This window comes from Neodiprion lecontei, chromosome 7 (assembly GCF_021901455.1).
Source record: "Neodiprion lecontei isolate iyNeoLeco1 chromosome 7, iyNeoLeco1.1, whole genome shotgun sequence".
Lineage (NCBI taxonomy): Eukaryota > Metazoa > Arthropoda > Insecta > Hymenoptera > Diprionidae > Neodiprion > Neodiprion lecontei.
The window spans coordinates 22,660,979-22,682,298 of NC_060266.1; the positions used below are offsets into that span (position 1 = coordinate 22,660,979).

The following is a 21,320-nucleotide window of genomic DNA, read 5'->3' on the forward strand; positions in this document are numbered from 1 at the left end:
TTACCGATAATTCGAGCAACAGCTACTCACTCGAGAGACGGAGATTCTAGGTTAGCGAGAGTGCAATCAGAGCCCGGGTATCTATCTCCGCGCCTCTCTCCCCGTATAAATTTCTCAGTCTCGACCTTGATTTCAGCCGTGCGGTGCCACTGAACGAGCCTCATCGGCATCAGCGGCTGGAAGTCAGGCCTCCGATGAAACATTAACGCTCCGCAAAGAGGCCCTTTAATTAGCCGATCATTTATTCACAAGGCTTTGTCTCGATCCGCTCGCGGGCTTCAATTCGAAATATGCAAGCAAGCTTTGATTCCCAAACGGAAATTAACAGGCCGGAAGACCTAAAATTTTTCGCTATCACATTCCGCTCCAAACTCAATCTCCCGCAACTTACAATTAAACCTATTGTACCACAAAAACGGTTTAACAACGAATCGATTGATTTCCCCATAATTAAATCCGTAAATAAACACAACCTGAAATACAATTTCTCCGATGAGTCGACTCGGAATTCAACGTTCACCAAGATCTCGTTCCGAATTTCAAGCCCGAAACGAAGATGAAATTCATCCGCACTTTCGTCTTCAGGATCGAATTCAATTTCGTTAGAGGTACAGGTTTCCGGGTTTCGGGACCGGTTGATTGGTGCCCGGCATTTGGCGATGGGAGATTGTCGGCTTGACCTCTGCAAGTCGGCCCGAGAGAGGGGGAGGCTCAAAGAAAGGCTCTCACTGGCAGCGTTCTCCGTTTGTAAGGCTCGGTCATCTCGCTCGCACACCTCAGTCCGGTTTCCGGTCCCCGGCAAGCTACGAGAGATATCTCTCGGATGTGCGATCGTATCCGAGCGTGATGCTGGAGGGGTTGGCTTGCTCTCTTCTCCCGTTTATCCTCTGGTATGGGGATAACTGGAGCTTCGATTAAGTCAAGTGGATCGTAGCAGGGCGTAGCAGTGTGCCGGTTAATCCCGGAGTGCGTAGAACAAGAGATCCTCTGCACGAAGAGAGGCGAGTACGGTCGAAAGGAACCCGAAAAACTCAGGAAGAAACGGACGCACAAAATAACATATACATATACGTGCAAGCTTAGCTTAGCGGGGATAAGAATTGCGGTGAATAAAAACGGGAAAACAAATTGAAAGGATAATAAAAACGGAACGTAACGCGAACGAACTAGAAGAAAAACCAAACAAACAAACAAACAAACAAACATATAACACAGATAATACGTATACGCTCGTACACGAGGGATTGAAATAAGACAAAAAAAAAAAAAGGAAAAGGAAAAGAAAAGTGGAACACCAAGTGAAGGAAAATCTCTGGAGGATCAAAGACACGATCCGGGCGTTATTCTTCGAGGGAAGAAACTCATTCATGTGTTAACGTTACAGCGAGATATGCGGCTGTTTTATTCGGTAAGTAAAATCGTTTAGTTTCATAAGCTGCATATCTATATGCATGTATAGTATAGGATACTCACTGCCCTTTGAGTTTGATACAAACGATTTTTTCCCCATATTTCCGTCGTTCTTGTTTTCTTTTTAACATTTTTTTCTTCTCATTCTTATGTTATATATACCTTAATGCCGCTACCTTTTTCCATAACGCGACGAGATATTTCACGATTCACCTCTTACGTTTCATTCTATCCCCCACGTCTTGGTTTTTTCCAACATTTTTTCGCGGTGACTCTGAACGTGAAGCATCTGTTTTAACAGGGGGAATATATTATCCGGTACCGAGTCCGTTCCCTTTTCGTTTTCAGTTTTACCGCTCTCTTTTCTCTTTTCCATATTTTTATTTTTATATTTTTTTTCTTCGAATTTATTATTACTCTCAAATACACCGCGAGTTTGCCGGTTTTGGCTTCATTTTAACGGTCGTTAAAACGCAAATTTTATAAAATTCTCTTTCGCTTGGGTTAATCGAAGAAGGGAGTAAAAAGAAATTCAGTACAGAGGAAAGGACGGAGGAGTCAAAGACAGAAATATGAATAATCCAGCAAATACATAGAAGTTGATTGCGCAATCTAGAAAATTTGCCATTAATTCATGTGCTGAAAAAAAGACTGTTCACTATATGTGATGTGGAATTTTTTATCTGCGATTCAAAATTTTTTATCCTGTATCGTCAATTCACTTTGTAGTTAGCTGTACGGGGAAATTTTTATCCTTACTAATTAGCGTTAAACTGAATTGTTAACTGGAAAATTATTAAAACTTTTTTAATCGTTGAGGCGTTTAGAAATAAGAGGAACGATTTTAATCTTCACTCGGTAAAACTTTGGAAAAAAGATATTGGCTTGTACAAATCAACTGACTGAATTGTTGTATAATTTCTCCTCGAGTCCAGCAGGTAAAATAAGAAATGGAATAATTTCTAGCTGTTTGTTTGAATAATTAATTATTTCGATGAGTCATTTGAAATCCCGAGAGTTCAAGAGAGCTATTTTCTTTCTCAGCGGATTCACGATCCCATTAGTGTCAAAAACTGTTGGCATACTTTCGTAGATAAAAAGTGAGGGCCGGTTTTAATGGCATAGGTGACCGTTGAATTGACGGTAATTCGAAACGAGCCAAAGTCTGAAAGCGGAAATACGACTCGTTCTGAAAAGAGATATTCAAATGAGCCTATTTTAGTTTTATCGTATAAATATTGAAATTCGATTTCACCTTAGCATCGGCATTTTCCCATATCTGGAAAAATCGAAAGTATCAATAATTTTTCTACAAGTTTGTAATTCATGCGGTGCGGAATGATAGAAAAAGGTGTATATCATCGCTTGTCGAGCGTCGCGTTTCAGCGGCGTCGTTTGTAATAAAAAAAAAGATCGAAACTTACTTATCGCGAAGAATGACTGACGGATCTAGTGGAAGGTATAAATGTAGAGAGTCGGAATCCGCGCTTACTAAAATTCGAGGAAAAGTCGTCCGGCGGTAAACAAATAGATAAGAAGCGTTACGATCCGTTTCCAGTGGAAAAGACGTCGCCTTTTACCGTGCAGAAATTCGAAACCCCGCCGAACGATGGCGGGAGGAAATTTTCTTTAGGTATCGATCGGAGATTGGTAAAAAGAAAACAAACTTCACTCCGATCCCTGAGGGAATTACGGAACAGAGGCTGTGCGTAATAAAGAGATGTGGGGAGGTAAAGTGCCCCGAGAAACGATGCCTACTTCCTTCGACAACAGAGCATATAATGGTTAAACCTGAGTAGGGTTTTAACGCCCGAACTTTATGACAGCATCCAAGAACCGCGTCCGATGAAATTTTCACGAATATACGTCAGCCGCCCGCTCAATTTCGAAAACGATTCAATCCCACGTGCGTCACTTTCACGCGAGTAGTCGGCGAATGGGCGAAAATCGATGACCGTAATTTCCGGAAGTTGACCGTCCAAAATTGAATACTTTTTATCAATTTTATTTGTGTATTGTAGAAGCTTAGATTGATGCTTCATTTGAAAATGCTTAAAAACGGTACGAAACACCTTTTTTCGTCATTTTGGTATTGTTAAATATTCAATTTTACAACATCGCAGAGACGTTGATCGCAATTAACAAATCACGATGTTGATTAGACTACTAAAACAAAATAAAATCCAGCGAATAAAGTCGACATTTAACACTTTTTAAATCAAGCGATGATATCTAAACTTTTCTTTGCTAATCCCGTGTATTCCTTTTTCTCATTTTCAAAGCGATCTTTTAAGCTTGCGAATACAGTGGTTCGATGAATACTTGACGTGCGACTTTCTCGTGACGAAATTGATGAAAATTATCGACCTTTGGTCAGCCAAGCTCCTTAATCACTTGGGAACCAAAAGCCTCGACCCACGCCCACGATCAAATCCAATTCCGGACGAGAATCGCGTCGGGTAAATCAGCGTGAAATTTTTGGTGCTAACCTCGGTCGGCCAGATCGTTCGAAGATCGGGGGCGTCAATTGGGGTCAAGTTAAAGGCACGGCTGTTTTGAATTTTTAACAACAAAACGCGAGAAACAGAGAGAAAGAGAGAGTCTCGTTTACTTTCGACGACTCGTTAACTCTCGCATAAATTTCAATATATTTGACAAATTGGCAGAAATTTCCGTCTGACTCATGGGAGGTAAAAAGTGCCGCGACGAAATCACGAATTTCACCGAAATCGACCGCAGTCTTGTATTCGAGACTCGCAGACTCTGATCAAGGATGAAAAAGAGGGCGGACTTTTCCTCGAACGAGTCTCGGAAACTGTGAATGCTCGTTTAGTCCGAAGTTCTTTTCTGTCGTTAACATCCCTTCTTTCGCGCACCCGAAAATCCTTTTCCCAGACAGGAGTTCGGGTTATTTAATCTCCCGCTAATCCGTCGCCCGTTTCGATTCCATTTCTGTCTGAGCCCCGAGGCGCCGCGATACAATCTCATATCATAATCCCGCAATCGGGTATATTCGAGGATACTTTTTACGAAGTGTGACCTGCCCCACCGTACCTACAAGAAGCTAATAATATATTTTTTTTACGAAACTAGTTCAACCCAGCGTAAAAACATTCGCATTCAAAGCTGCGATGTAATGGAGTGGCTTTTTATCCCTTTTCCAGACGACGTCGGGGGTGAGATAAGAAAAAAAAACAAAAAAAAAAAAAATTGAAAACAGATCGATGCCCCGAATCGGAGGGGGGCCAATGGAAAACCTCCGACGGAGGGTCTAATAAACACGTAGCGTTGAACAGCGATGATTTCATAGTGATTTGTCATCCTTATATAGAGAATCAAATGTCACCCTCAACGCGACTGCGTTTCTTACGCTGCCTATCGTGTTACGAGATTCGTTATATAGGCATATGGGGTGGTTTTATAGACGCGAATATACCGCGTGAGGTAAAAGCATGGAAACCCTTAGAAATTTCGCGGGGTTCGATGAAAAAAAAATTAAAAAATTACCGAGGTTAACGACTCTTGGGTAATTTTTAACAAGGGATTTAATCACGCAAAAATTGTCTGATTTGGTTTCGGAATGATTTGATTGAACCTTGACCTCAAGGTCAACTTTCAAAAAGTAATCGGATCGTCCTGACGCCAAAACTGGCAACTTTTGTGCGGAATATCTTCCGTGATATGCGGATCCTCAAAAGTGTCCACGTTATTGTTACGAAGCATATTTTCGACCTTTATTTGAGCCGTAGAGGTCAAGTTGACCCTAAAGTTTATTCCGATTCTGGCACCAAGAATGGACGTTTTCATTTGAAAATTCAAAGTGACCGTAAAGATGAGGTTCAAGGTGAAATCAAAGGTCACCATTCAATCACTCGTTAAAAATGACCCAAGATTTGACCTTGGTAATTTTTTGATTTCTTTTTTCACCGAATCCCGTGAAATTTCTAGGGGTTTCCATACTTTTTCCTCACCCCGTATATTAAGGGAAAAGCGTGCGAGTCCACCGGCAGCGAGGAATATTCAACTTACTTTCTTCGTTTCCTTTGCCCTCCCGCTGCAGACACGCGACTACAGAAAACACAAGGGCATTCCAAAATCGCTGATTCACATTCCAGCTATCAATCCCATCTCCGTCATCATTATTCTTGCGCCTGTTGTCGCCCGCGTTGTTGCCGCCATTATTATTCCATTGTTACAGCAATTTTTGTCCGTTATAGAACCATGGAAATTCTCCACCCCCGCCAACGACGATAGCTATTCATAAAACGAATATGCAAAGTACGCATAAGTGAGTCGAAGTGGCTCTTAGTTTCTTCCACGCTCGTCGTATTTTTGCGACCTTAGCTCTTCGCCGGAATCCTTCGTTTGCCGTGAGCACGAATATTCATTCATTTCATTCCAATTCACTTCGAGCCACTTTGTATGCGGACTGCCCACGGGATTCGAACCAATCCTTTCTTCGGCTTTCAATTTCTCCGTCTCTAATTGCGCTCAGAAATATTTCCTTTCCTTCGTCGAATGGTAACGTCAGTTCATATCGTCGGAATCATTTTCGAGAAGACAAAGGGCTGTTTACACGTACAAGAAAAGACCTGAATGAAGATCTAGGTTCTTAATTCTACAGACAAATTTTCATTCGGAAACAATCCTGGCACACTGTACGTCGACCTTGGTTCTTAATAAAATTAAAACCACATTCTACTAATTATTATTTGTAACTGGCAGATGTTGTACCATTTGTGTTGATGTTTAACGACTAAATTCAACAGGAATTTCACAATGTACAAAGTGTATAATTTGTGATGTCTTTGCTGTGGATGGTTGATTCCAACTGTAAGGAAGTCGATTTCTAACTAACTCCAGGTTTTGTTCAAAAAATGCTATGCTTATCAAAAACTCTGCTTATCCATCTCATCATCGGCGGCAACACCCGTGATTGGCCAAAGATTGGAAAACCAGCTTCTTGCAGAGGGTCTCTTGGAACTCTCGCCTTATGACCATCACGTAGCCTTTATGCTATTCCCACGACCTTTACAATTTGCCTGTTTTTCAAAGATTTCAAGAGATAGTGGCCCAAATCTGAGAGCAAAGCTGAGCCAACCACTCATAGTGTGGATTTTCCAGAATTAGACCACAAATCATCGACGATCTTCATTCACAAAATCTGGTACTTATCAGGCTCTATAATGAAATTCTGTAATACATGTAATAACAGAGAATTGTGGCTTGGCATGGAACATGCTCCCCCCAGTTGATGATTCTCTGATCCTAGGGGAATGGGTCTGAATACTGTAAAGGTGAAGCAGGGTGCACTGACCTTTCCTTCGGCTGGGCCACGGAGCTAATATTTGTTTGCTGTCGGTGTTCGAGTAGATCGAGTGCAACCGCAATAGGATTATTGCTTCGATGGAGGCGCGGAAAGGAGAGAATAGGCTATGCAAATAGCGGTGAACCGAAAACACCCGGTCGATCCCAATTTCTGTTTCCAAGGTCTCGGAGCTTGCAAGTACAGCGCCGAATTAAGCTGCGAGCAGCAGCGGTCAGAAGCCACCTGGCCACGTGCACAATGAGAAACCCACGAAGAGAATTCCGTGGAGATGATAAGGAGCGCAAAGATCTCAGAACCGCCTCAGATCCCAACGAAACGCCAGAGGCAGCTTTCGAAGTTGGAGGCAGATCCGCGGTCTTGGAACTTCAATCAACCCGCTCCGCAAGCTCAAAGTGCCGCGGAACTGGTTCTGGTCATCCCTAAATCGGCCGTAAGATTCGCGTGGTATTAATTATGTTTCAAAGAGAGGCTCAAAGTCGAGCTACTCCGGATGATATTCCGTGCAGACCGTCGACGTCTTGGTGTTCGAATTAATATCTCTTCAAGGAGGCTCGTGGATCGCGTATAAGCACGAGAGCACTTCAACGAATGAGGAGATGGATTCGAACTGTAAACGGGAAACGTGAACAGGCAGAGATGATAATTGCACTATACCTAATCCAGTCTCTGCAGCTCTGCGGGAGATGAAGACGATACCCATCCATCGAACCATGCGGCAAACTGAACTGCCAAGTGCTTCGGCACCCTTGAACCGATCGCGTTAAGTGCTGTTTGGCAGCTGTGCTGAAAAGAAAATATCGAGGGAAAAAAAAAACGACACACGCTCTTCGCGTCAAGCTCCTCGAGCTTTTTCCCCTCTCCTTTAAATCCTTTATACGATCGTGCTGCACCAGCTCCGCAAAACGTGCATCATCAGATTATTTCACGTTCCCACATAAACGTCCCGTGGTCGTGGCTTATCGCATCTTGGAAAGGGCTTCGCCAGCACATCCTGGCACTTGGAGAGCAGCGGCAAAAGCAGCGGGGGAGAGACGCTAGCTGGCAAAAGTCGTCTGCCTCGCGTTACTGTAACGCGGTAGTTGAACTCGACAGGTGACAGGTATTGCGTGACGCCATTAAACCCGGCGGGCCTCGTCTCCTTGCCGAGTTAGGCTAAGAAAAATAACGCTATCGATCATCCCTCACTCACTTTTGTTCGCCACGGAGCTCTGTGTGCGGGGCCTCGTTCGACCATACAAAATTCTCAATGCCCGCGACGTCGCTCACTCGCATCCTCGATGCAGACAGGTTGAGTCGAGCCTGGAAAGAGTGACATGAAAGGAAGGAGAAGGATAAGTAAAAAGGTGCTAATCACCCCTGCATAGGCACCGATGCGATACTTTTCTCAGACTTGACAACTTCGCATAGTATCAAATTTCTGATGAGGACACTATAAAGTGCCTTCTGCCCCTTCGACTCGTCATCCGTTTGTAAAATAGCTTCTTTTTCTACTTCCACTTTTTACAATGGATGGCTGGATGTCTGAAGATCTACTCAAAAACGAAGAACATCCCAGACCGTTATTCGAATGGTGATCGGTGTTCAGCGATGGAGTACTTCTGAGAAACAGAGAACCATTTGTCTTCATTTTTAGAAAAATTCACGTAGGTATTACGGAGACCTTTTGAGCATAAAGCTATCCTTTTGAGGTCAAGAAACGGGTCACCAGACACCCTGTGAACGCCTTTACAACGAATTTTAGTTTCGTGATGTCGGGTTCATTCCGTTGAAACTGCCAATTTGCGAACTGAGACTGCAGTCTTTGGGGTTGGTGAAACTACGATGATTAAAAAATATGAAGATTCGTTGGACCGGAGGTTGGGTAAACGTACCTTCAGTTTCGTTCCTTTCCGTTCCACGTGCGGTGAAATAAGTTTGAGTTAGGAAGGCAGGCTTAGCGGTGGGTAATGGTCGGATGAAGATACAAGTTGTTTATCCACAGGAGGGCTGCAGCACGGCGCTACTCACTCATCGTAAAGCCGGATTAAAATTTATAAAGCGTTGCGATGGGCGGTTAAGTTCCCACCGTATCTGCACAGGAGGCTGGAGCTTAATGAATTACGAAACTTTGTCCGTGGATAAACTGGCAGTTTTCTGGTCGCTTATTCCCGCCTCGAAAACGCATCGAAACATCCTCTAATCAGAACCTTTTGATCCCACAGGTTGCCGTCATCGCCTGGGCCACCAGCTGCCTGGGCACACCGCCACCAGGATACGTCAAAACGCCGGATAACGACAAGGTGAGGATGAGTTTATTATTGCCCGGGCTTATTAAGAGTCAGTCTGAAGTCACGAGGAAGGAAAACGATTTTGGAGATTTCATCATCTTAGACGTTCAAAGTGAATGAACTTTGGTGCTTTTCATCCCATTCCAATGTTCTTGGACTCATTTTGCTCACTGACCAAACACCTACAAATTGTATGAAGAACATTCGAGATACCTAACATCACAATATAGCATTGTTTTTCATCAATTCTCAAAATAACTACTTGTATAAATTTTCTTGGACGATTTCTGAAGAACTTTATGGTGAACAGGAAAAACGTTAAAATCGCAGCAGAAGCTCCAAAGCTTAATCAATCTGAAAGTTCTAATCAAAAAGCCATTTATCAGATGGTTGAGTGTAATCGCTATCTTGTGTAATTCGAAATTCCTGAAATCCATTCGTATCATATAGTGCAGGAATGTTGTTTCATTCGGTTACTAATTTCTCAAACCATTTCAAACCTCTGCTCCGAACTTTTGATTCGGACGGTCCGGCCTATCCATCCTCAACCCGTTTTGAAACCCGTTTCGGCGCTGAGCACTTTCCTCATTTCGTCACTTGACGCGGCTCCATTTGTCAGACTCTTCGTGTGGTCACATCGGGTTTCGAAACCCGACGCATTGTGAAACCGTTTCCGATGGACGCTGAAAAGCGTGTAGCCCAGACCTTGGGGACCTTTAACGCTTTGCGACACAGCGTCTCAGATATGAGACACCTTTTTTGAATCGGTTATTCAAGATTTATGTACAGTTTTTGAGATATCGCTGTTATATATATATTTTTTTTTTTTTTGCACAATTGAACTTCAAAGGTGTCAGCTTTGATGTTTTAGGAGGGATTATGACGATTCCGCGAATATGGTGAGCGCTATAAATAAACAAAGTATTGAAAATGTCTGGTTTGTATAAAATAAACGTAATCGTGGGAAGGTTATGGGGACTAGAAAAATGGAACTCTGTAATCTTGGGTTTTTGAGGTCGCTAAAAACGAATCCAACGTCAAAATGTCAGAATTCAATATATCGGATCCAATATGGTGAACTGGTATTTTAAAAATTGATCCGATTCGCTTGAAATTTGTTACTCGGGGGTTTTTGGGGTCGCTGAAAACGAATCTGACGTCAGAGTTTCAAAATTCAAGATGACTAATCCTATATGGCGGGTTGAAAATTTAACCATTGATCTTATTCGCCACGCTTCGATCATGTGTAGCCTGCCCGGCAATCACTGACCCGGCGATTATCGAGTGCTTTATTGAGTCGCCGACCATCCTTTCGGCTCGCTACTCGAAAGCCCGAGGGATCCGGAAATTGATACGATATTGCCCGCTTCAAGATCCACGGAAAATACTGAACCCGCACTGGGCACCGGACGCCCCGGCACTCGACCATATCTTTTCTACTACGATATGTGTATATATTCGATGCTCAAGTAGGCATCGTCTGCCTTATTGTCACTCGGGTCAGCGATTGCAAAGAAATATTTCGAACGCTTCGAAAATCGTCTGATATTCAACTGCGATCCAAATTACAAAGAATACGAATGTTTTGTAAGAGGTTCGATTTCTTTGGAAGGATATAATTTAATCTTACGGTTACACGTGCTTCGAATGAAACATTCTTTCTTGTTTCGTATTATACTGTTAAGTGGGAACTGATCAAATTCGCGTTGCGATCACGAACAACAAATTTTAACATCATCAAATACGCACCATTCACTCAATTATTCGTCAATGAATTTGAAGTAGATATCCGAGGTTTCAACATTATTTTATATCTACTTAAAATGGAATTAGGCATTGATTGACTTCGATAAAAAATATCGTAATCATAATTTATTACTACTATCAAATTATTGACGCGCGGTTCAATGATCAAAGCTTTAAAGTAATAGGTACTGGGTAAAATTACGTACACCGAATTTCACTTTATGTATTATTCATCGATCCATTAGCAATCAATGGCCGATTCACTGCCATAATTGTGATGTACTGTTTTGTAAAAATTTCTTTAGAGATTTGAAATCCTTCTATAGTTTCAGGATTTTCAGAGTTCCAAACATCATGGCCGGCTTTCGAACCACAGCAGAAATTGAAGTCGAGAATTAAAGATGGTGTCGAGTAACATTTGCGAAAGAAAAAAAAAAAAAAAACATCACACTTACAACCTTTTTTTCAGTTCTCCTCTTCAATTATCCGCGAGTAGAATAATTATCGTTTCACACGAGACTAAAAATAAAACTCATTGCTGGCCTTGACATTCGTTCGATTCAACCTCGTGGACTGCAGCCGCTACCGTGTTACTGACAACCGGAAACTTTCCCTTGGCGGGAAACGACGGGACGCATCGAAACAGGTTATTCTTGCCTGAAGCGTTCGGCGATCAGATCCAAGCCGCGCCCTCGGCTTGATCGAGTGAAATTTCGTTCCGGGTGTGGCTCAAGTCAAATCGAGGCTTTTGCGCTCGCGAGGAAGATTCCTCTCGAGCGGAGCCAGCTTCCGGTTTCCGCTAATTCCGTCCGATTCGCCCTCAGAACTTTGCTCATCTCGGGCAGCTTCCGTTCTCCATAAAACCCGCAGCGTTTAATATCGAATCGCCCGCGAAACGCTGAGCGAACCGCCGGACCTCGAGCCACTCGCAAGTAGATCTGGGTTACAGATTTCTAAGCCTGAAGCTGTGAGGCTGAGACTCGGACTCACGGACGCTGGCTCTGTGCTGCAGGTGTGCAAAACCGGAGTGCAATTAACGCCAAATTCGACCTTTGACCCTGCGGCCTTTCCGCGCAGTCAGACCGCGGCCTTTCAGGTTCTATTCGAAAAGGATTCGCCGAGATTTCTACAGAGGATGCGCAGCTCTATCTTTATTCTCATCTACACGCGACAAAATTTCTCCTCTGCGCGAGATGTTATTATTAAGTTCGTGCGAAAGATTGGAAAGAGAAAAATAATGTCTACCAATACATGAGAGAGAAAGAGAGAGAGAGAGAGAGACGTCAATAATAGTCTCGAACTCGATCGGAGAATGAAGTTTTCGTCACACGTGCATGAAAAGTGGATCTTTGCGTGGCAGTTTAGCGGGTCGAAAGAAGCTAATTTCATCACAGTCTTGTTAAAATACGTTCGTTCTTGTCCCTTCGGACTTGGAAGATCACTTTCGTCCGTAGGGAGAAAAAATTGACCGCTCGCGTCACGCAAAACTATCGCGTAAAGGCCCGCCACTTTTCATTCGGTTGTTACAAAAAATATCGTTTGCGATTCGGGCCAAAACTTTCGTCCCTTGTCACACAAATACTTAATTCGTTGAGGTGAGAGATGGACGAGCGGTCATATCGGAGAAAGGTTTCGTCGTCCTGTAACAACACAGTTCGGAAAAACCGACCGCGATCTCTCACGACTTCAAGGCATTTGCCTGTGGAAGCGCAAAAAATGAAAGTCGGATAGAGGAATAGAAGAAGAAACTCGAAAGTATCCTGGTACAAAACGATTGTACGTATAATTATTAAAAACAGAATTCATAGCGATGAGCTGTTTCAGCGCGAAATAGGTTATATAACACCGGCCTGCGAAACATAACTTTTAATTTTTCCCTCAACTAATAGTGCTTTTTTTAGGTATTTAGGGATATTGAATTGAAATACAGCGCTAAGTTTTTTACAGCACTTCGAGATACATTTTTATGCAAACAATTTTCATGAAAAATAAATATAACAGATATAAAATTGAATGTTTAGGTATACAATAAACAGTATTAGTTTTAAACAAGACTTGAGAGACTAGATAAATCGAAAGGACTTTGGATATCTTTTTCTACGTTTTACAAAACTTCTGTTTAAGTTTTTATCTCTTGTATTGACGTAGCTTTAAATATGCTTGAAATCACCATAAACAATAACTAGTGAGGGTGGATGAATATTTAAATATCAATGCTGTAATTAATATATATATATATATGTATTTAACACAGAAATTTAAAGTTAACTCTAGTAGTTCCAGGAAAACAGAAGAAAAAATTTCTCACAAAATTTAAGTCATAGAATTTGATTGAAATATGTTTTTCATAGATTCGTGCCTAATACCTAACAAAATTACTACTCAGTATTGTAGGGGGAAAACCATCGCATGTAATTAATTTTTCTGAAGCTCTACATCGTAAGGCTGAATTTAAATAAAAATGCAGTCACATTTGCACCTATTTAGTCAATGACAAATTGATAATATTCTCATTACGGCATTTCGAGGTACAATAATTAACGAGCGAATCTCGCAGTGTGAAAAACTCGATGCACATACGTGTAGCAATCTCTAAAGCGAGCAATCGAACGTCATTTTGTAAGAGTCGAGAGCAGATCGTCCTGGCGAATTTTATTTACCGAAAAAAGGCGAATGTCTTTTGCTAGATCACGATCGTAAAGCGCGATTCGTTTCGCTGGCTGCTCTCGCGAGTCCAGAGGCAGCTAGTCTATTTTCATTTCTCTCTGGATCGTTCATTCCGATGTGAACCTTTCACCCGGGCTGGCGATCGGCTTACGCGCATATAACATACCTATATGTATATGTTTACACATAACGCGAATGCGCGTACGTATGTGCGATTTGAAACTGCAACGAGTCGAACTAGATACTCGATTCATCGCCGGTTGGCTATCTTTCTTTTATAGAATAGTGCGTGCGTATGTCCGTCGGTGCCAAAGTAGTCCACTCAGCTAAATGCGAGGAGATATATCATCGGACGTTTTTCGAGGGACAGGTAACAGACACTTTGCAGGATTTCGCACTCGATAAAAAAAAAAGCGGAAAATATGTAATACCTGTATCGAATGCAAAAATTGTTGAGATAAACTGAGCTGAGGGAAGTACGAGGAGGTTTTTCCATGCTTGCAAGATCAATTCATGATTCAGACTCTCACCCGCTTACAATGGGAATCTGAAGAGACGCGATATTCTTGCCCCGGGCTGCGGAGATTAGGAAAGCACGATTATTCCAGGATTATAATACTCCGAGAAGTTCAATGCGAGTTATATCCGCCCTGTGCAGACGAATGACAAGGAAACTCTTTCTCTCTGGAAAGAAGAGGCAGAGAGAAATGAACGGGATCTTGTTTTCAATCACAAGCTCAACGAGCCAAACAAAGCTATCCGCAGTCGGAAATTTTTCCCTGAAAAGCGGAACGTTTTTCTACTTACTTTGCGATTACACAGTTTTTTTTTTCACCTTCATTTCTCAGGTTGCAGAGTTTAATCAATCGTTTTCAGACACGGTCGAATCGAATCAAGCTCATTTAATAATGAAATTGCGATTCCATTGTTGGCGTGAAGGGTAAATCGTTCCTAATTAGAAGATAAATGAATCTAATCATGGATGAAAAAATATCTACGCCTCAGAGACGGGAAGCGTCGAGAATTCATGGAGAAAAAAATTTCGTAATCGAATGAATCTTGTCCGAAATATGAGGGTGATAATCCGTTGGTAATTGATTCGAAATGGGTCGTCGTTTCGCTGGTGAAATATAACGAGTCGTGGATATTAGGGATCAGAACGACTGAGTGAATTTGAAAAGGCTTATTTACGCGTTTACATGTCCGGCACGACGTCAAAACGTGACTTGGCACTGTCCCTCCGGACGTGTGGAGCGGATCGATGAGCGAGCCATAGGGCGAAAATCTGATCACGAACAATTCGTGTGCCGCACACGGTCCTGCTCAAGCCCTTGGGGGACATAGTCAGGCGTTTTTCAAAGGCATCAAAAATCCATTTTTATATCGTGTGAAGAGCGAGGTGAAAAGGAAATTAGGAAGAGAAACAAGGTGTAACCGGAGTCGAAACTTTGCCTTGGCTTTTGTCACCAGCAGCAGACAGCGGCGCTCGATTATCAAAGTCACGTAGTTAGCCAGAGTTTCTAATTATCTCCGGTATGATGGTGAACTTAAACTTGTTACAGGATCCCCCGGCCTACGAGTACAGGTACGAAATCGGAGACGTCGACGGCAAGGGACATGGTAAGTCGGAAACCAGAGGCGGGGAATTCGCGAGCGGAAGCTACTTCGTTAACACCGACCAGGCTAGCACCGACGTCAAATACTTCGTTGACGACTGGGGATACCATCCAGTGGTCAAGTACGGATCAGCCGACAATCACAGCTCGACCACCGCCAGCCTAGCGCTTGGCGAACATGCGGTCAAGGCGCTCAGGGACGGTGGCGAAATCGTTAGTATAACAACATAATCAACCAGGGTATCACACTCGTCGATGTACCGACTATCGTTTGATCAATTGCACCCAGCATCGTGTCAACAAATTACTGATCTTACTCAGAGTTGACAAAACTTGTCGGCAAGTTGGTGACTATAATGAAGTCGAAGCTGTGTCGACCCTTCATCCTGAAATATGTATATTGAGATCAAGACTAGGTATCATTTATAGACTTCAGTATAGATAGTGTTACAGGATCAACAGAATCTGGTTCCAATTGAAACTTACAGTCACTTTGGATGCTGTGACTATGAATTAAAAAAATATTAGACATTCGTGAATCTATGTTTAACATGGAGTCGATTATTGACTTGAAGTACCTAAACCCTTTTCATCGACAAGTTAAACAGTATGAGCTGACTGCAGTGTGATACTAATGCCGAGAATCTGTTTACTTTTCTTTTTTTCCAGGGACGAAAGGTCGAGCTTCCAAGTGAGAAGCCGGAGCGAAAGAAGGTGCAGATCATCCAGCCGTACTCGATCGAGGTTGGCGATCCATCGGGCGTGAATCCCGGTGATGAGAATCTCCCCCAGGACCCGGGGGAAGAATCGAGGGTGTCCTCGACGGCTTCGATCGGCTCTATAGGACACTCAACACCGCCGGATGAAACTGCTTATGCGGCGTCGAGCACACCGGCGTCCTTGACGCCGAGGCCGCTGCCGTACGCACCGCTTCAGGAGGTCAGAGACATCTACGCTAACAACGACTACCAGAACGCGGCGCTGATTGACGAGCAATTGTTTCTCCAAAGCGCGGCCGGAAACTTTGGACAAAAGGTACACGCCTCCTCCTCTTCTTCGGGTGGATCCGGTGTGACGATTGAATCGCGCTCGACGACCTCACGACCAGCGTCCGCGTCGCCAGCTTACTCTCTGACGAAACAAAACGGCGACGTGACCTACACCGTTCACGCCGGGTCAGACGCAAACACGGCGTTCCTCTCGGCGGCGGGAAAACCGAACAAGAAGAGCCAGAGGTTCAGAAACCGATACCAAAACCGGCAGAAGATTGCCACCTCCTCGACCACCGAAGTCCCCAGTTACTCCACAGGTGATCAGAGCCTAGTTTTCATCTCGTCAACACCCACCGCCCCCCTCGCTGTCACCCCGGAATTCACCAGCAATGACCTGAACCTCGAGACCAGGGTGAAGTACGACTATCCTCGGCCGGAGCAGACGTTCACTGAATTTGGACCCGCCGATCCTGGTCTCGTGAACTTCGCCGTGGCCACAAACAGTAACGGGGTACTTGGACACGAGGAGAATCATGAAACTGTTGAATTTGTGCAGGAGAAGATTGAAAACAAGGTGCAGAGGGGTGATCAACCACCTCCACTTGACGATGCGACCAGCTTTGTGTCAGCTGTGTTCTTCAGGAAGCCGATTGTCGTTGCCGAGGTTACGCCGGGGTATGATCTGAGCTATACCACACCCTGCAAGTGCAATGATCATCCCGTCCTTCAGACGACACCAACTCCCACGTTGTCCACCACGATTCAGCCGGTAATATCGACGACTGCGATACCCGTCACGCCGAAATACTCGACTCAGAGCCACATAACGACCTCGGCCGCCATCCTGAATCCCATACAGGCTGGTGTGACTCTGGTTCATGCAGGGGAGACGCATCTTATAACGGACCAGGTGTCACAGACGTCACAAAATGCTGTCAAGATATCTGAATCGACGCAGGTCAAGACGGAGAGTACTTACAAGCAGGCTACTTTTGGCTCGGAGAAGTCACAAGATCGAAATAAGCTGAACCTGGAAGAGAGGATCCAGCAGTTGCAAAAGGAGCACCAGGAACACCAGCTGCGCGAAGAAAATAGGATACACCAGGAACGGCAGAGTCAGGTGCAGCAGCTTCAGGAGAAAATACGGCTTCAACAAATTCAACAAATCCAGCAGGAACTGCAGCTGGAACAAAATCACCTACAGATTCAACAGGTTGAACTGGAACAGCAGCAACAGCTTGACGATTTGCATAAACATGAATTGGAGCAGGAGGCACAAAGGGCGTTAGAAAATCAGCAGCAGCAGATTCAATATGAGATTCAGCAGGTTCAACTGGAACAGCAGCAGCAGCTTGAGGATTTGCAGAAACTTGAATTGCAGCAAGAGGCGCAAAAGGCTTTAGAAAATCAGCAGCAACAGAGTCAGTATGAGATCCAACAGATCCAGCTGGGTGACCAGGTGCAGATAGAGGGCGGACAGAATCATGAATCGCAACTGGAGGTGCAACGTGAACTTCACAAAGAACAGCAACAAACTCAGTATCACACTCAACAAGAACAGTTGGGGCTAAATTTCCAGAATGAACAAACAAGGCAGCACAATTTAGAACAGGTTCAGCAACAAATTCACCAGTTCCAGTTAGACCAACAACGACAATTCGAAGAAGCGCAGAAGAATCAGTTGCAACAAAATCAGTTCGAGATTCAAAAGATTCAGCTAGATGAGCAGGTACGGATAGAAGGCGGTCAGAATCATGAATCGCAACTGGAGCTGCAACGTGAACTTCACAAAGAACAGCAAAAGACTCAGTATCACACTCAACAAGAACAGTTGGGGCTAAATTTCCAGAATGAACAAACAAGGCAGCACAATTTAGAACAGGTTCAGCACCAGGTTCAGCAATTCCAGTTAGATCAACAACGACAATTCGAAGAAGCGCAGAAGAATCAGTTGCAGCAAAATCAGTACGAGATTCAGAAGATTCAGCTGGATGAGCAAGTGCAGATAGAGACCGGTCAGAATCATGCATCACAACTAGAGTCGGAACGTGAACTTCACAAAAAAGAGCATCAGACTCAGTACCATACTCAACAAGTACAGGTGGAACAAAACTTCCAGAATGAAGAACCACAGAAGCACAATTTGCAGCAGTTTCAGTACCATGATCAGCAGCTTCAAGTGGATCAGCAACGCCAATTCGAGGATGCGCGGAAATATCAGTTGCAGTCGGAAGCAGAACGAAAGTTGAAGACCCATCAGTCAGAAAGCAGTTATATTTATCAACATCTCGAAGGGGGTGTACGTCAGCAACAGGAAGTAGAACTGCAACAAGTTGAGGCATCGCAGCAGGGTGAGCAGCTTCCGGGGCAGCAGCTCATCACAGATATTCTGCAGATACAGGAGCCGGTGATTGAGAAGCAGTTACATCAAGTGCACCAGCAGCAGGGTAAAGTGAACGTTCAACAAGTTCAGCAATCGCAGCAATTCGAGGCCCAGAAGCAGAGCCGGGTAATAGAAAATCAACAAGTGCACCAACTTCAGCAATTACACCAGCAGCAGGAGCTGCAACAACAGCTGGAAGCGTATCAGCAGCCATTAAACAGTTTCGTAGCCACCCAAGAACCGGGCCAGGATCCAGAAATTGAGATTCAGAAGTCGATCGAGATATATCACAACGAACCCGTGCAAGAAATACATTATCCAACCCAAGTACCTCATCAAGTAGAATCTTCCTCGATCGATCAGCAGCCACGGGTACAGCAGCAATACATCGAGCTCCAGAGTATCAAGAATACTCAACAAGCTTATCGAGGGCAGAGCCAATCCGAAGATCAGGTTTCCTTCGAGAATAATCACGCATCTGAACAAGGCTACCAGATCGGACCCGAAGATCATTTCCCAGTGGGGATTGACAACCAGGCGCAACAGCTTCTGATAGCCGAGAACCAGGCCAAACTGAATCAAGCCTTCGAATTGACTTCGAATACTCTCTCCCAACAAACTGCGACCAACCACGGTGCTCTTCTACACGGTTTTACAACTCACCACGAATCCGGAAGTCAACAGGGTTACCTCCTTCCAGAAGACGCTGTTCGGACTCAAGAACTCGATCAGTCGGAGACGACGTTTGGAAAAGTGGGCAGCGCAGCCTATCAACAGGACCAGTCCAACTCCCACGGTCATTCTCACTTGTACCAGAGTAATCGCGAACAGCAACAAGTGGCCAGTGTCATTCCGTACACTCTTGAGCCGTCCAGAGAGTTGATCATTCCTGGACTTCGGACAACTACGACCGAGGTGGTGGAGAATCCGGCGTTTGAAAAGCACGCTTTGTTGTCTGCTCAGGGGTCGGTGCAGAGTTCGGACAATTACGCGGCTCATTCGTACGCCGTGAACTCGGCGGAACGGATAGTCGAGAAGCATATTCCGGTGCCACAACCTTACCCAGTGGAGACGATAGTCGAAAAAAAGGTTCTGTTCCCGGTCGAGGTGGAAAAAGTTGTCGAGAAGACGGTCCCCTACCCTGTTGATAGAGTTGTGGAAAAGCATATACCAATCCTGCATCCGTACCCGGTTCACATCAAGGTACCGCAACCGTACCCCGTAGAGAAGATAATTCCAAAGCCTTATCCGGTAGAAACGATCGTCGAAAAACCGATCCGAGTTCACGTCCCGGTGACAACGATAATCGAGAAGAAGGTCCCGGTGCCACAGCCGTACCCTGTTGAGGTCGAGAAGGTGGTCGAGAAGAAGGTGCCCTACCCAGTAGAGAAGGTCGTCGAAAGGATAGTCGAGAAGCCGGTCCATATCCGGGTTCCCTACGCAGTCGAGGTGCCGAGGAATGTGCCATATGGCGTTCGGTACGGAGTAAGCTACCAGCAGATCATGACGCCGCATTCGCACAGCCTCTACGTCAACCACGGAAAACCGCGCACACCGTTCTACGGACTTCCGGCATTAACTCGTCAGCACGAATTTCGCCATAAGGAGAACGTACTGCACGCTGATTACGGTCAGCAGCTGGTCCAGGGATACAGTTACACGAAACCAGGCGTCAGTTTTGTGGAGGGTGGAAACGGGCAGGACATGCTGGCCTCCGGAAGTCAGCAGCAGACCCATCAGTACAAGCACTCACAGCTTTCACAGAGCTTCAGCAGAAAGCATAACTCCAAGGGAATCCCGACTCATTATTCTTCGAGGAGACATGCCGTCAGGCCAGGTTCGAAGGATAAATCGAGAGCGGAGAAGTACATTGGCCCGGTGCCGCCTCAGAGGCCCCAAATTCTCACCAGGCATCATCAGCATTCACTTCAAGGCCAGCATCCCGCCCAGCCAAGATCACCACAGGCATCGACCGCCGCGACTAGATCACCGACCTCAACTACGCCCTTGAGAAGGTCACGGGAGCAGGAAAATAAACGTAACGAGAACACTGGAAACTTCAGACAGTCCAGGGTGGAGTATGGCTTCAAACCGCCAATGATACCCTCGGTTCAGTACGACGAGAAGACTGCATCCAAGGTCGAGAGTTGATTCGGTATACCTTGAGACGGGAGGAAGACGCAAAAACATACATTATGAAGATAAAGCCATTAACTTATTGTCCCACATTCACACTAGACCTTAAATTATCGTTAGTATCACTGTATGTCATAGGTCGTTCACCAGACGTAAGATAATTAATATTTAAACGGAGTTATGCTCTGCTCACCGAACGATTGTAATATGTAACATTATTTTATATTGTTTCTACGTATCTTAATTTTTGTACGATATTTATACACGTTATAACTGTGTGTAAGAAGAGAAACGAAAAAAAGAAAATGTGACTAGAAAGAAGAGGAAAAATATTTTCAGCAACACCCCACAGGCTGGTATCGACTATCACATGTTGCCTTCTATATTGCAGCTAACTGAAATACCCGGGCATATTTGTCGCGTCAATTTTTTCCTCTAAAATTCGAACAAGGTAAAACAGAGGAGAAGAAAAAATTGGAGCCACGGACGCTGATCGATCTCGACGTACTCGTGCGGCTTCGATACATCGGAAAAGAGCGTTAAGGGGAGCGGCGAGCATAGAGAGAATGTCACGAACGACTTCGATCCGTAGACAGGAGGTCGAAGGATAGCTAACAAAACGAATGGTCTATAAAAGAAGAGAGAAGACAGGTACAAGGTAGAGGTAGCAATATATCTCCGAGCTTATAGGAAGTTTGCTCGCATGCCGTATATCCTCGCTCTTATTTTTTCCCTCCTCACTTCCCGTCCTCCGCGTTTCTTCCTTCTCCCATT

At 44.4% G+C, this 21,320-nt stretch overlaps 1 protein-coding gene across 1 annotated transcript; it reads left to right on the forward strand.

Annotated features, from left to right (window-relative positions):
• The first annotated feature begins 779 nt into the window (after positions 1-779).
• On the forward strand, positions 780-20,864 carry LOC107221205. Its single transcript, XM_015660119.2, has 4 exons — positions 780-1,408; positions 8,941-9,018; positions 14,982-15,248; positions 15,705-20,864. Exons 1-4 carry the CDS (start codon positions 1,391-1,393, stop codon positions 20,559-20,561), a joined length of 5,220 nt encoding a protein of 1,739 aa, XP_015515605.2. The 5' UTR covers positions 780-1,390; the 3' UTR covers positions 20,562-20,864.
• Positions 20,865-21,320: the final 456 nt, after the last annotated feature.